The sequence below is a fragment of the Dendrobates tinctorius genome, unplaced genomic scaffold, assembly GCF_039654945.1.
Source record: "Dendrobates tinctorius isolate UK_male_01 unplaced genomic scaffold, ASM3965494v1 ptg000028l, whole genome shotgun sequence".
Taxonomy (NCBI): domain Eukaryota; kingdom Metazoa; phylum Chordata; class Amphibia; order Anura; family Dendrobatidae; genus Dendrobates; species Dendrobates tinctorius.
This window is the reverse complement of record NW_027361696.1, coordinates 44,050,571-44,065,931: the sequence shown is the minus strand read 5'-3', so window position 1 is coordinate 44,065,931 and position 15,361 is coordinate 44,050,571. Positions and strand designations below refer to the sequence as shown.

General features: G+C 41.1%; 1 protein-coding gene across 1 annotated transcript; it reads left to right on the top strand.

The window, feature by feature from the left end:
- Nucleotides 1–6,752: 6,752 nt before the first annotated feature.
- On the top strand, nucleotides 6,753–7,760 carry LOC141084994 (N-formyl peptide receptor 3-like). Its single transcript, XM_073569920.1, has one exon. It carries the CDS (start codon nucleotides 6,753–6,755, stop codon nucleotides 7,758–7,760), a length of 1,008 nt encoding a protein of 335 aa, XP_073426021.1.
- Nucleotides 7,761–15,361: the final 7,601 nt, after the last annotated feature.

Sequence of the window (15,361 nt, the reverse complement as noted above, 5' to 3'; positions counted from 1 at the left end):
TAGAGATAAATGGAGGATCAAGTTTGAGTCAATTTTTCTGAAATTTGCTGTTTCTCAAACACTTTAAGATTCGATTCACTGTTTACAAAATGAAATAAAGGAGAAAAAAGAAAACTTGTCTAGAACCATTTTCCAGACTGTTAAAGCATCCAAGAGCAAGATATTTTTTTTTCTAATTCCACATGGGCTATTTCATAATGCCCCACAGCTTTGGCATCTTACCGATTATCACAACTTGTACAGTGGTGGGCGGTACTTGGACCATAAGAGATCAGCGCACCAGTACCCGACCTGTTTAACAGGAACTGCAAAGTAAAACTAATGGGTGACAGGGCAAAGAAAGGCAGCCCCATATCATTTTATATCTGATTTATAAGTGAGTTGCTTGATTTTACTTCTGTCGGCGTTTTTCTTTTCCGTACTTTAACCCCTTTCTGACATTTGACGTACTATCCCATCCAGGTGACCCGGGCCAGTATGACGATGATTGGGATAGCACATCATGTCCTTTAATGCGATACTGCGACTTAAGTCCTTGCGCTACCCCATGCGCACATACAGCTGCCGCCGTTTTTTGATAAGTGAAACAGTTCTCTTATCAGAGCTCATGCTGGCTGTTTTAGACACTTTTATTTTTGCCATCTCTGTGTGCAAATCCAGCAACAGCTGAATTTTGCTAACTGACACGCAGATCACTTATCAGAGCTAGGGCCTGCTGGTTTAGACTTTTTATCCACAGACATTTTTTTCATTTAGGTTTTTCATTTCAGAATAGTTTACACCAATCACTATCTCCCCCCACACATACACATACAGTTATCAGTGAAGTACACACAAAGAACTATATTCACACAAAAAATGTCCAGCTCATCAAATTCGTCCCAACAGCTCTATTCAGTGGAGGAGGCATATTCTTTACTTGCCTCCGACACTGATAGCGAGGTTGAGGTTCCCACATTTCTGTACTTTTCAGATTCTTCATCCTCATCCTCTTCCTCTTTCTCCTCCTCATCTTCCTCCTTGAGTCCTGCAGAACCTCCACGCAGATGCCCCAGGACAGCACCCACCATTTCTGCAGTGGAACCAGCGCACCCCGTACTCAGGAGAAATTGGACAATAACTTTTGGGGTCCAATTTCTCCTGTTACTCTGGGGAAAATTAAAATTTGGGGACTAAGAAATCATTTCTGTGGAAAAAAAAAATATTATTACGCCCGGGCATTATAAACTTTAGCGAAACACTTGGGGGTTCAAAGTGCTCACAACACTTCTAGATAAATTCCTCAGGGGGTCTAGTTTCCAAAACGGGGTCACTTGTGGGGGGTTTCCACTATTTAGGCACATCAGGAGCTCGCCATACGCGACATGTCGTCCAATCTCAATTCCAACCAATTTTAGTATGCAAAAGTCAAACGGCGCTCCTTCCTTCTGAGCCCTACTGTGTGCCCAAACAGTGGTTTCCCCACATATGGGGTATCAGCATACTCAGGACAAATTAGACAACAACATTTGGGGTCCAATTTCTCCTGCTAACCTTGTAAAAATAAAAAATTGGGGGCGAAAAATCATTTTTGTGAAAAAATATGATTTTTTTATTTTTATGGCTCTACATTATAAACTTCTGTGAAGAACTTGGGGGTTTAAAGTGCTCACCACACATCTAGATAAGTTCCTTAGGGGGTATAGTTTCCAAAATGGGGTCACTTGTGGTGGGATTCCACTGTTTATCACATCAGGGGCTCCCTAAATGCGACATTGCATCCAATCTCAATTCCAGCCAATTTTAGTTTGAAAAAGTCAAACGGCGCTCCTTCCCTTCTAAGCCCTGCCGTGCACCCAAACAGTGGTCCCCCCACATTTGGGGTATCATCATACTGAGGACAAATTACACAATAACTTTTGGGGTCAATTTTCTCCTTTTACCCTTGGTAAAATAAAAAAAGTTGCTAAAAGATCATTTTTGTGAATAAAAAGTTAAATGTTAATTTTTTACTTTTACGTTGCTTCTGCTCCTGTGACACACCTGAAGGGTTAATAAACTTCTTGAATGTGGTTTTGATCAGCTTGACGGGTGCAGCTTTTAGAATGGTGTCACTTTTGGGTATTTTCTACCATATAGATTTCTCAAAGTGACTTCAGATGTGAGGTGGTTCCTAAAAAAAATGGGTTTGTAAATTCTGTTATAAAAATGAGAAATCGCTTGTCAACTTTTTACTCTTATACATTCCTAACAAAAAAATTGTTTCCAAAATTTGTGCAGATGTAAAGTAGACATGTGGGAAATGTTATTTATTAACAATTTTGTGTGACATATTTCTCTTTTAAGGGCATAAAAATTCAAAGTTTGAAAATTGCAAAATTTTCAACATTTTTGCCAAATTTCTGTTTTTTACACAAATAAACGCGAGTTATATAGAAGAAATTTTACCACTATCGTGAAGTACAATATGTCACGAAATAGCATTGTCAGAATTGCCAAGATGCGTTAAAGCGTTCCAGCGTTATTACCTCATAAAGGGACAGTAGTCAGAATTGCACAAATTGGCCAGGTCATTAACATGGAAACCACCCTTGGGGTAAAAGGGTTAAATAAAGGAGATCAAGACCTCAGAAATTTACGCCAATATTTTCACTATTTTTAAAAATCACTTTGGAAAATAAACCAGCTTTTCTGGAAATTTTTCAAATTTGTCAATTTAGAATCATTCTTGACTTTCATAACTTTTTTATATTGTCGCAGTATACACATATGTGAAACAATAAAAGAGGAGATAACTTTTGGCCTAGAATTCTGGAGCAGTAATATTATTAGACAATTCCTCTGAGAAAATACATTTTATAATAATCACAGAGTTTATTAACAAGTTTAAAAAATTAACGCTAACAACAGCACCTCTTACTATGATTTTACTGTGTTTGTATTTTGCTACTTATTGTGTGAAGAATTTGGGTCATCTGAAATATTCTCGGTGTCACATGACTTATAAAATGATTATTTTAATGTAAGAGCTAAGATAGGATTATATAGTATACCATCTCCAAAAAGTCTAAAAAAATATTGTCTAGAAATGAACGACTCAGGCAAGATTTGGATTTTCCTAAACGCGCATATTTTTCCTGGGAATTTGATTCGAAGAGAAGTTATGCTCCATAAATGTTAACATCCCTTATTATGTTTTGGGGTCTCTCCTGACCTCAGAGCCCAATGAATGTAAAACAAACCCTTATACGCACATTACCACTCACATCTCTGGCTGCTGCACTCCTCACCATAACCTGATCGTTCTTCCCCATATCTCCTGATTACCGTTGCACGTGTTGACATTCCAGAATTATGAAGACGTGTGCCGTGACCTTATGTGCTCATGTGCAGAACCGTTCACCAGATTTCAGCTTGATTGTAAGTGATCAGAAGATGCAGCAAGGTCCGGATGATTAATGGAAGGAACGGAGCGGCCAGAAGGATGAGCAGTAATGAGATTATAAGGAGTATTCCTTTATTTTCTAATCCTTCATTTTGATCTTTATGGTTAAGAAAATTTACATCCAGGTGCTACCAATTTGCTGAATCTACACAAAAGTGAATTACAAAAAAATCTGTATTTTGGTAAAGGCAGACATTAGCATAATTCCAGGAGACCCAAATCCACTTCACCATTTTTGATCATCTCTAGCATTGTAAGATATGGTGACAGATCTTCTTTAGTTCAGACTCTGTCTCTACAATTGTTAAATTATTAAAAGTTAAACTGAGCAGGGAACATTCTCCTACAGACAAGACACTACTGATGGGAATTTATCTCTACTCACTGTTCCTACTCTCAGGATTATGGTTCACCGTGGGATAATGTAAGGTTGTTATTCAAAATACATTATCAGGTGAACATTAAATTGATTTATTAATGGAATCAGTGTTATGGCCATTTCTCCAAAGTGTTCCAGAAGCCGTTATCCACCATAACGCAAGGCGGCATGTTACTTGTGTTACTGTGAGCAGCATGCGTGGCCTAAACGTGCTCCCATGACTGCAATGTCTCCGGACTTGTCTCCCATTGAGTACATCCAGGGGTGCACCTATAATGAGGCAAGTTGAGCCTGTTGCCTCAGGCGGCAGGCAGCTGCTTTGCACAGGAGACGGCATATGCGCTCTCCTACCCGCAGCAACTAGAATTTAGCCTCTGCACGCTACCCGCAGCACCTAAAATTTAGCCTCTGCATGCTACGCGCAGCACCTACAATTTAGCTGCTGCGTTTTGCTTGCGACCCTGTTGGATGTTGAAATGGGGCATGTGAAGTAAGAGAGGTGAGTGCTTTCAGTGTGCGCTGCCATCTGTGAGATATACTAACTGGAGAGTGATATACTTGAATCGCTCTGATGTGTTTTAGCTGGAAAGGCAGAGCGCTTTTTAGGTGTGGTGCTGGTGATCCCCGATTCATACCACATAGCGTTCGAGGATAGTCATCCAGGCCCGGATTGATAATCTGCCCAGGAGGGCATTTGCTCGGTTGGCCGGCAGCTCTGAATTGCAAATTCGCCACGGGCCCTTGAAATCTTTTGAAGGAGCAGGTCAGCGTGCATTGTCCCTTGTGCAGGAGCTGACAAGGCTGCGCGCCGGCCCTCCCTAAAGCGTGCGCAGCAGCCAAGGCGGCCCCTGTTGATGACACACACGGCAACTGTGGCAGCACTTGTCGCGGCGCATGAACAGCGCCCGCCACGGCAATCAGCGGGGACAGCGCACACATGGACTTTTTTTTTTCCTGATCACTGTCACCGGCAAAATTCAGGATCCACTCCAGCCTCCTTTCCCCTGCATGTTCGACACTGCACGTGCTGCAGCTCCTTATCGCTTTCCCCCTCAGCACAAGGATCTGGGTAAGTGCCAGCCAAGATCAATGTGTCCAAGTGCATACTATATGTAATACTGCTAGTGCTGTATATATGTTATGTAGGTGATGCTGTAGTAGCAGTGTATGAACAGCACTAGCAGTATCACCTCTATAATGTATATGCAACAGTGTATATACAATATGTAGGTGATCATGCAATTACATAAATCAGCAGCAGTATCACCTGTATATTGTAAATATAACAGTTGCAGTATCACCTATATTATGTATACAGACTGCTCTCTAAACATTATGTAGGTGATACTGCTCTATATACATTATATAGGTGAAACTGTACTGTGTTTCCTATACATTTTATATACAGCATTCTGTGTATATTATAGGCGATACTTTAATTATACACAGCAGTTGCTGTAATATAGATGGACTGCTGTGTATAATTGCAGTGTCATCTACATAACATACATACATATATCTACAAACATATGGAAGCAAATGCCAAATATTTTTTTAAAAAACAGTGGTTTACCCCCACATATGGGGTATCAGCGTACTCAGGACAAATTGCAAAATAACTTTTGGGGTCCAATTTCTTTTTTTACCCTTGGAAAAATAAAAAATTGTGGTCAAAAATATCATTTTTGTGAAAAAAATATGATTTTTTATTTTTACATCTCTACGTTATAAACTTCTGTGAAGCACTTGGGGGCTTAAAGTGCTCACCACACATCTAGATATGTTCCGTAGGGGGTCTAGTTTCCAAAATGGTGTCACTTGTTGGGGGTTTCCACTGTTTAGGCACATCAGGGGCTCTCCAAACAGCACATGGCGTTCTATCTTAATTCAAGCTAATTTTGCATTGAAAAGTCAAACGGTGCTCCTTCCCTTCCGAGCTCTGCCATGCGCCCAAACAGTGGTTGACCTGCATATATGGGATATCAGAATACTCAGGACAAATTGCACAACAACTTTTGGGGTCCAATTTCTCCTTTTACACTTGGTAAAATAAAAAAATCTGATCAGAAGTAATTTTTTTGTGAAAAAATATTAAATGTTCATTTTCTTTTAAACATTCCAAAAATCCCTGTGAAGCACCTGAAGGGTTAATAAACATTTTGAATGTGGTTTTAAGCACCTTGAGGGGTGCAGTTTTTATAATGCTGTCACTTTTGGGTATATTCTATCACATAGATCCCTCAAAGTGACGTAATATGTGATGTGATCCCAAATAAAAAATGATGTTTTAAAAATGAGAAATCGCTGTTTTATTTTAACCCTTATAACTTCCCAACAAAATAATTTTGGTTCCAAAATTGTGCTTATGTAAAGTAGACATGTGGGAAATGTTATGTATTATGTATTTTGTGTGACATACAGTATCTCTGTGATTTAAGGACATGAAAATTCAAATTTGTAAATTGCAATATTTTCTAAATTTATGGCAAATTTCCGTTTTTTTTTCACAAATAAACGCAAGTCATATCAAAGAAATTTTAACACTATAATTAAGTACAATATGTCACACAAAAAAAATCTCAGAATCACCGGGATTCAAGGAAGAGTTACAGAGTTATTACCTCATAAAGGGACGGTGGTCAGAATTGTAAAAATTGGCCTGGTCATTAACGTGCAAACCACCCTTGGGGGTAAGGGGGTTAAATGTCACTCTGGACTCATGTATTGTATATTAGCTTCACAACCCTTCCCACAATTTTTCATTGGATTTTCAAAAGGTACCTTGGGTCTTTCTGTTCAAATAAAGCCAAAATGATCAATGAGTTCTGTTCTAGAATGGGAGGAATATGATGGTATATAACTTCCAGCTTCACAGTGTGACCATACGTGGATATTAGCCCCTGTAAACTAGGTAGACATGTAAGGAGCTACAAATTCTTAATTTCCCTTATGTCGACCTTACCCTGTCTTCTCAGGTCATCTGATGAATACTTAAAGGAGTTTCATTATAATCTGTACATTATACAGACTGTGGCAATTACTTTATACAGCATTGTTTTTGCTCTGGGGATTATCGGTAATGGATTAGTCATCTGGATTGCCGGATTCAGGATGAAAAACACAATCAATGCCGTGTGGTTCCTCCACCTGGCCATCGCGGACTTCCTTTGCTGTGCATCTCTTCCTCTGCGAATTGCTGAGTGGGCTACATTTTTGTCATATAACTTTGATTTTGCATATTGTGCATTTAACATGTTTCTGTTTAATATAAACATGAGCGCCAGTGTTCTACTCCTGACAGCCATGAGTATTGACCGCTGGGTCTCTGTCATGAGGCCATTTTGGGCAAAAGTTCACAGAACTTTCAAACTGGTGAGAATCACTGCAGCAATCATTTGGGTCTTGAGCTTAATTTTAACAGGTTTAGTGTATAACTTATATACATACCGTGTAGGTGATGTAGGTGAATGGTGCGTACATTATTATTATTATTATTATATACATCCTTACAACCCTGAGCTATATCGGAACATTCAGCTGATCAGATTAGTTATAATGTTTTCGATCCCTTTTGTGATAATCTTCACCACTTATGTCACCATTTTCTACAAAATTAGAAAAAGTAAGAGATCCCAGAGATCTCAGAGATCCTCCAGGATCATCACCGCTGTTATATTGTGTTTCTTCATCTGCTGGTTTCCATATTACATCTGGCCACTAATATCTGATTATTATGACTCTATCCTTCTATACCCTATTGTACACACTATTATTACCAGTCTGGCTTACCTTAACAGTTGCATCAATCCATTCATTTATGCTTTCATGGTACAAAATTTCCACCAAGGTTTCTTCAGATCTATCCCCTCCAGGCTAGAAAGAGCCTTAGGTGAACATCCTAAAGTTCCAGACAGGCAGCAAAATAATATATTAAATACTTGCACAACTGATGTGTAAATTATATTCCTGTTATCTACTGTATCTGAAAACTCTTAACCCTTGCAGACTTGGCCATTTTTTATTTTTTCTACTTTCTTTTCTTTCTCGCTTTCTCACCTCATTCTTGGAGCAATAACATTTTATCTTCCTTTACACACAAAACTAATAAGGGACTTATTTTTATAAGTGGTAAAAAACGCGAACAAATTTCTATTCTTCCGTATTTTTTGGGGTTTTGTACGGCATTCATTGAGGAATAAAACTGCCCTGGCCGCAAGAAAGTCTTTACAAATATGGTGATTAGAGATAAATGGAGTTTCAAGTTTGAGTCAATTTTTCTGAAATTTGCAGTTTCTCAAACACTTTAAGATTCAATTCACAGTTTACAAAATAAAATAAAGTAGAAAAAAGGAAAAAAGAAAACTCGTATAGCACCATTTTCCACACTGTTAAAGCATCCAAGATCAAGCTATTTTTTTTCTAATTCCACATGGGCTATTTATCACAACTTGTACAGTGGTGGGTGGTACTTGTTCCATAAGAGATCAGCGCACCAGTGCCCGACCTGTTTAACAGGAACTGTAAAATAAATAAATGGGCGAGAGGGCAAAGAAAGGCAGCCCCATATCATTTTATCTGTTTTATAAGTGAGTTATTCGATTTTACTTCTCTCGGCGTTTTTCTTCTCCGTACTTTAACCCCTTTCTGACATTTGACGTACTATCCAGGCCAGGTGACCCGGGCCCGTATGACGATGGACCGGATAGTATGTCATGCCCTTTAATGCGATACCGCAACTGGTGATCGCATTAAAATTACGACAACATCTTACCTTACGGAAGATGGGGTCCACCTCCCGGGCTCCGATTTTGCCCTCCCGGCCTCTTGAGCACTGTTATTGGCTGTTCAATTCTAAACAGCCAATCGCAGCCTCTCTCATTGTTTCAGCCAATCAGATTGGCTGAAACAATAAGGTCCCAGGCTAGGATCGAGCACCGATGAAAACCCCCCAGATTGGCGCAATCGCCGATCGCATAGATTGCGCCATTTGCAGGGCACAGCGGCAGTATTACCGCACTGTGCCCTGCCGGTACCAGACTGGATCGGTGCTTTAATAGCACTGATTCTAGGTCAGAGCCTAGGACAGGCCCAGCAGGGCCTGCAGGAGCTGGTTGGCGTGATTGATGTCATTGTCGATCACTCCAATCACAGGGCACAGCTGCGATCATGCTGTGACCGCTCTGTGCCCTGCTCGTGAACTGGCTGTGACCTGCCTAGGAACTGGAGCTATGAGCTCCGAACCTAGGCAGTTGCCATGGTCACCAGGGCCAGCAGTGATTGGTGGGATCGATGTGTCTGACTTCTCTGCAAGGGCCCTCACTCTACCTGAGGATTCCTGCAGAGCGGTCACACACAGCATGAGCTCCTGTGCTGGGTTTTGTGGTGCTACAACAGCCTGTAGCACCACAATACCTGCTGAAGAAAGAAGACAGAAAAAAGACACTACAACTGTAAGTGTTACCTGATCCCTGATCCCTGCCCAATCTATCTTCATCCCCCAATCCCCCTTCCACCTCTTTTTACCCCTCCACCTCTCTTTGTGCACATTTTCCATTTTTTCCACCCCTCCTTTGCGCCACCTCGCTACAACCCTAACTGTTGGTCCCTGATCTCTGTCTGATCTCTCTTCATCCCCCATCCCCCTTTTCCTACCCTCCTCCAACCCCCTTTGCGCAGCCGCCGAACGTTGATTGGTGACGCAGTTCACCAATCAACAATCGTGCTCACTTTTTTCTCAGCCCCCTTTGCATGCGCCAACTCCGTACACACATCCTGCAGCCGCCAAACTTTGATAAGTGACGCAATTCACTTATCAGAGCTTGTGCCTGCCTTTTTCCATTTTTTTCACCCCCCCTTTCACCACCTGACTACAAACCTAACTGTTGATCCCTGATCCTTGACCGATCTCTCTTATCCACCCCAATCCTCCCATCCCCCTTCCCTCTCTTATTACCCCCCTCCTACCCCCTTTGCGAAGCCACCGAGCGTTGATTGGTGACGCAGTTCACCAATCAACACTTGAACTCGCTTTTTCTCAGCCCCCTTTGCGCCAACTCCATACACACATCCCACAGCCGCCAAAATTTGATAAGTGACAAAGTTCACTTACCAGAATTTGTGACTGCTGTTTTCCTTTTTTCCTCACCCCCCTTTTGCCACCCCCGTGTGAACATACAGCTGCCGCCAAACTTTGATAAGTGAAACAGTTCACTTATCAGAGCTCATGCTGGCTGTTTTAGACACTTTTATTTTGGCCATCCCCGTGCGCACATCCAGCAGCCGCCGAATTTTGATAAGTTCACTTCTCAGAGCTAAGACCTCCTGTTTTAAACTTTTTTTCCACAGGCATTTTTTTTCTTTTAGCTTCTTCTTTCAGAATAGTTACACCAATCACTATCTCCTTCCACACATACACATATAGTTATCAATAAAGTACACACAAAGTACCATATTCACGCCAAAATTCTCCAGCTTGTCAATTCGTTCCAACAGCACTATTCCATGGAGGAGGCATATTCTTTCCTTGCCTCCGACACTGATAGTAAGGGAGAGGATCCCACATTTCTGCACTTTTCGGATTCTTCATCCTCTTCCTCTTCCTCCTCATCTTCCTTCTCGGGTCCTGCGGAGCCATCACACAAACACCCCAGGGCAGAAGATAAGGCAGCGCCCACCATTCCCAAAGCTGAACCAGTGCACCCTGTACTCAGGACAAATTGGACAATAACTTTTGGGGTCCAATTTCTCCTGTTACCCTTGGGAAAATTAAAAATTGGGGACTAAGAAATAATTTTTGTGGAAAAAAATGCTTATTATAAACTGTAGCGAAACACTTGGGGGTTCAAAGTGCTCACCACACTTCTAGATAAGTTCATTAGGGGGTCTAGTTTCCAAAATGGGGTTACTTGTGGCGGGTTTCCACTATTTAGGCACATCAGGGGCTCGCTAAATGCGACATGGTGTCCGATCTCAATTCCAGCCAATTTTAGTTTGAAAAAGTCAAACAGCGCTCCTTCCCTTCTGAGCCCTGCCGTGCATGCAAACAGTGGTCCCCCCCACATATGGGGTATCAGCATACTCAGGACAAATTGCACAATAACTTTTGGGGTCAATTTTCTCCTTTTACACTTGGAAAAATGAAAAAAATGTTGCTAAAAGATCATTTTTGTAAATAAAAAGTTAAATGTTCATTTTTTTCTTCCGCGTTGCTTCTGCTCCTGTGAAACGCCTGAAGGGTTAATAAACTTCTTGAATGTGGTTTTGATCAGCTTGACGGGTGCAGTTTTTAGAATGGTGTCGCTTTTAGGTATTTTCTGAAATATAGACCCCTCAAAGTGACTTCAAATGTGAGGTGGTCCCAAAAAAATGGTTTTGTAAATTTTGTTGCAAAAATGAGAAATCGCTGGTCAACTTTTAACCCTTATAACTTCCAGATTCGCCTTATAAAGGGACAGTGGTCAGAAATGTAAAAATTGGCCAGTTCAGTAACGTGCAAACCACCCTTGGGGGTAGAGGGGTTAAATAAATGAGATCAAGTCCTCAGAAATTTACACCAATATTTTCACTATTTTTAAAAATCTCTTTGGATAATAAACCAACTTTTCTGCAAATTTTTCAAATTTGTCAATTTAGAAACAATCTTGACATTTATAACTTTTTTATATTGTCCCAGTATACACATATGTGAAACAATTAAAAGAGGTGAGCATTAAATTGATTTATTAATGGAATCAGTGTTATGGCCATTTCTCCAAAGTGTTCCAGAAGCTGTTATCCACCATAACGCAAGGCGTCATGTTACTTGTGTTACAGTGAGCAGCATGCGTGGCCTAAACGTGCTCCCATGACTGCAATGTCTCCGGACTTGTCTCCCATTGAGTACATCCAGGGGCACACCTATAATGAGGCAAGTTGAGCCTGTTGCCTTAGGCGGCAGGCGGCAGCTGTGCACAGGAGACCGCATATACGCTCTGATACCAGCAGCACCTACAATTTAGCCTCTGCACGCTACCCGTAGCACCTACAATTTAGCCTCAGCACGCTATCCACAGCACCTACAATTTAGCCTCTGCACGCTACCCGCAGCAACTAGAATTTAGCCTCTGCACGCTACCCGCAGCACCTACAATTTAGCTGGTGCGTGTTGCTTGCGACCCTGTTGGATGTTGAAATGGGACATGTGAAGTCAGAGAGGTGAGTGCTTTCAGTGTGCGCTGCCATCTGTGAGATATACTAACTGGAGAGCGATATACTTGAATCGCTTCGGTGTGTGTTAGCTGGAAAGGAAGAGCGCTTTTTAGGTGTGGTGCTGGTGATCCCCGATTCATACCACATAGCGTTCAAGGATAGTCGCCCAGGCCCGGATTGATAATCTGCCCAGGAGGGCATTTGCCCGGTGGGCCGGCGGCTCTGAATTGCAAATTCGCCACGGGCCCTTGAAAACTTTTGAAGAAGCCGGTCAGCGTGCACTGTCTCTTGTGCACGCGCTGACAAGGCCGTGTGCCGACCCTCCCTAAAGCGTGCACAGCGGCCAAGGCGGCCTCTGTTGATGACACACACGGCAACTGTGGCAGCACTTGTTGTGACGCGTGCACAGCGGCCGTGATGCCACGGCACTCAGCTAGGACAGCGCACACAGTGGCTTTATGTAAAAAATTTTTTCCCTGATCACTGTCACCGGCAAAATTCAGGATCCCCTCCTGCCTCCTCTCCTTTGCATGTCTGACACTGCACGTGCTGCAGCTCCTTATCGCTTTCCCCCTCAACACAAGGATCTGGGTAAAGCCCCCGTTACACTAAACAATGTCCCAGCGATCCCATCAATGATTCGACATGATGGGATCGCTGGGACATCGTTAGACAGCCCCAGCGATCAGGACAAGTGACGCTGGATGCTGGTTTCTAATGTAAACTTCGGGTATCCAGGAGCAGCGCGACTCCTGGATACCCGACATTTACCTTGGAAACCAGCGTGTACGCATGTTTTCTAAGTAAACAGCGGGTATCCAGGAGTCGTGCTGCTTCTGGATACCCGACGTTTACATTAGAAACCAGCGTCCAGCGTCGCTGATCGCTGGTCTCTCGCTGCCACACGAAGCAATGTGTGCTGGGCAGCGGGAGACCAGCGATCGAAAAACGGCCCAGGCCGCTCGAGCACGATCAGCGATAACCGGCAGGGGGACCGGTCGCTGATCCCCGTCACACACAGTGATCTCGCTGGCGAGATCACTGATGTGTCACTAAATCAGCGGTCTCGCTAGCGAGATCGCTGTGTGTGACGGGACCCTAAGTCCCAGCCAAGATCAATGTGTCCATGTACATACTATATGCAATACTGCTAGTGCATATGCAACAGTGTATATACAATATGTAGATGATACTGCTCCTGATTTATGTAATTGCACTATCCTCTATATTTTGTATAAATAACAGTTGCAGTATCACCTATGTGATGTATACAAACTGCTCTCTATACATTATGTAGGTAATACTGTTCTATATACATTATATAGGTGATACTGCACAGTATTTCCTACACATTGTATATACAGCATTCTGGGCACATTATATAGGTGATACTGCAATTATACACAGCAGTTGCTGTAATATAGATGGACTGCTGTGTTTAATTGCAGTGTCACCTACATAACATATACCTACAAACATACGGATGCAAATGACAAATATTTTTTTAAAAAGTCAATAAATCTTTATTGAACAAAAAATTGCATAAAATTTAAAATTTCAATGTGAAGAACAAGTTACAAAACAGATCTGCAAACACAGGGGTAGCTATACCTAAAATATATGGCATGTTTGGTATCACTTTTTAGAAGTAATTGAAATCCTTTTTATATAAAGGATGAAAAGGTGGTAAAAAATGAGCAAAAAAGTCAACGTACAAAAACCAAGTACTAGAAAAAAGAGATTTTCTGATATGATCAGATGAAATTTTTAAGGCCTAATAGCAGTCATTGGAAGTCCAAAGATTGCTGTATGTTGAACAGCAGTTAGTATATATCCAAATGGACACAAATTGAGTGCAATAATGCGGAGGTCTAATTTAGAGAGGACACTAGTGTGAAATTCAGCACCAGGAAATAAAAATGGGTATTCAATCAGACATATTTGATATGACGGTTAGTGTTCATAAAGTTGATGTACAGAGCAACCTACTCCTCACTGAAAATAATGCACACAGACCTTATAGATCCAATAGATAAAGTATACTACAAGGTATAATTTAGAATGCTCAAAGCTTCCAAATGAAGTTAATGGCAGCAAATAGTATCTGGGATGAGTCCCATAGTATCAAGAGTATACATAGTGCTAAGGTGCATGGTCACAACCACTGACCCCCAAAGGAAGAAGCCAGCGCGAAACTCGCATCAGGGTGCTACTATGCAACCAGGTCATGTATACCTTTTGTTTCTAAGAGCTTTCCTCTCCCTTACCATCTACCTAACCGGCTAGCACTTATAGTGGCACCATGCACCTTAGCACTATGTATACTCTTGATACAGGACTACGGGACTTGGTTTTTGCAAGTTGACTCTCACAAGCACTAACCGTGCAAATATATGTCCTGAGAGAGTCTAACCTCTTTTCTTGATGTAATGAATATGGGTTAAATTCACACAAGGGAAGTACTTTTTTGATCATTTTTACCACCTTTTCATCCTTTATATACAAAGAATTTTAATTACTTCTAAAGGTGATACCTAACATACCATATACTTTAGGTATAGCTACCCCTGCTTTTGCAGATCCGTTTTGTAACTTGTTTCCCATTGAAATTTTACATTTTTTGTAATTTTTTATTCAATAAAGATCTATTTATTTTAAAAAAATATTTGGCATTTGCTTCCGTACGTTTGTAGGTATATGTTTAATTGTGGAAGTGCCACTAATAGCTAGGCCTTCTTTCGTTTGCTTGTATAACATATATACAGCAGTCACAGTATCACCTATATAATGTATATACACCAATTTATATACATTATATAGGTGATACTGCTGTATATACATTATATAAGTGATACTGAGACTATACACAGCAGTTGCAGTATCACCTATGTAATGTGTATACAGCAGTCTGAATGTGATAGAAGACACTGCATGTGCTGAATATATATCACATTGAGACTACTGCATATACATTATTTAGATGATACTGCAAATGCTGTGTGTAGTCGCAGAATCACTTATATAATGTATATACAGCAGTGTCACCTATATAATGTATATAGATTGGTGTATACACATTATATAGGTGATACTGTGACTATTGTATATATGTCATGTAGGTGACACTGCAATTATACACAGCAGTCTATCTATGTTACAGCAACTGCTTTGTATAATTGTAGTATCACCTATATAATGTGTACAGAATGCTGTATATACAATATATGGGTGATACTCCTGTATATACGATACATAGGAAATACTGTGCAGTATCGCCTATATAATATTTATAGAGTCGTAGCAGTATGACCTACATAATGTACAGTGAGCATATCCTACAAAATGGAGAACAGGAGCACATAGATCAACAG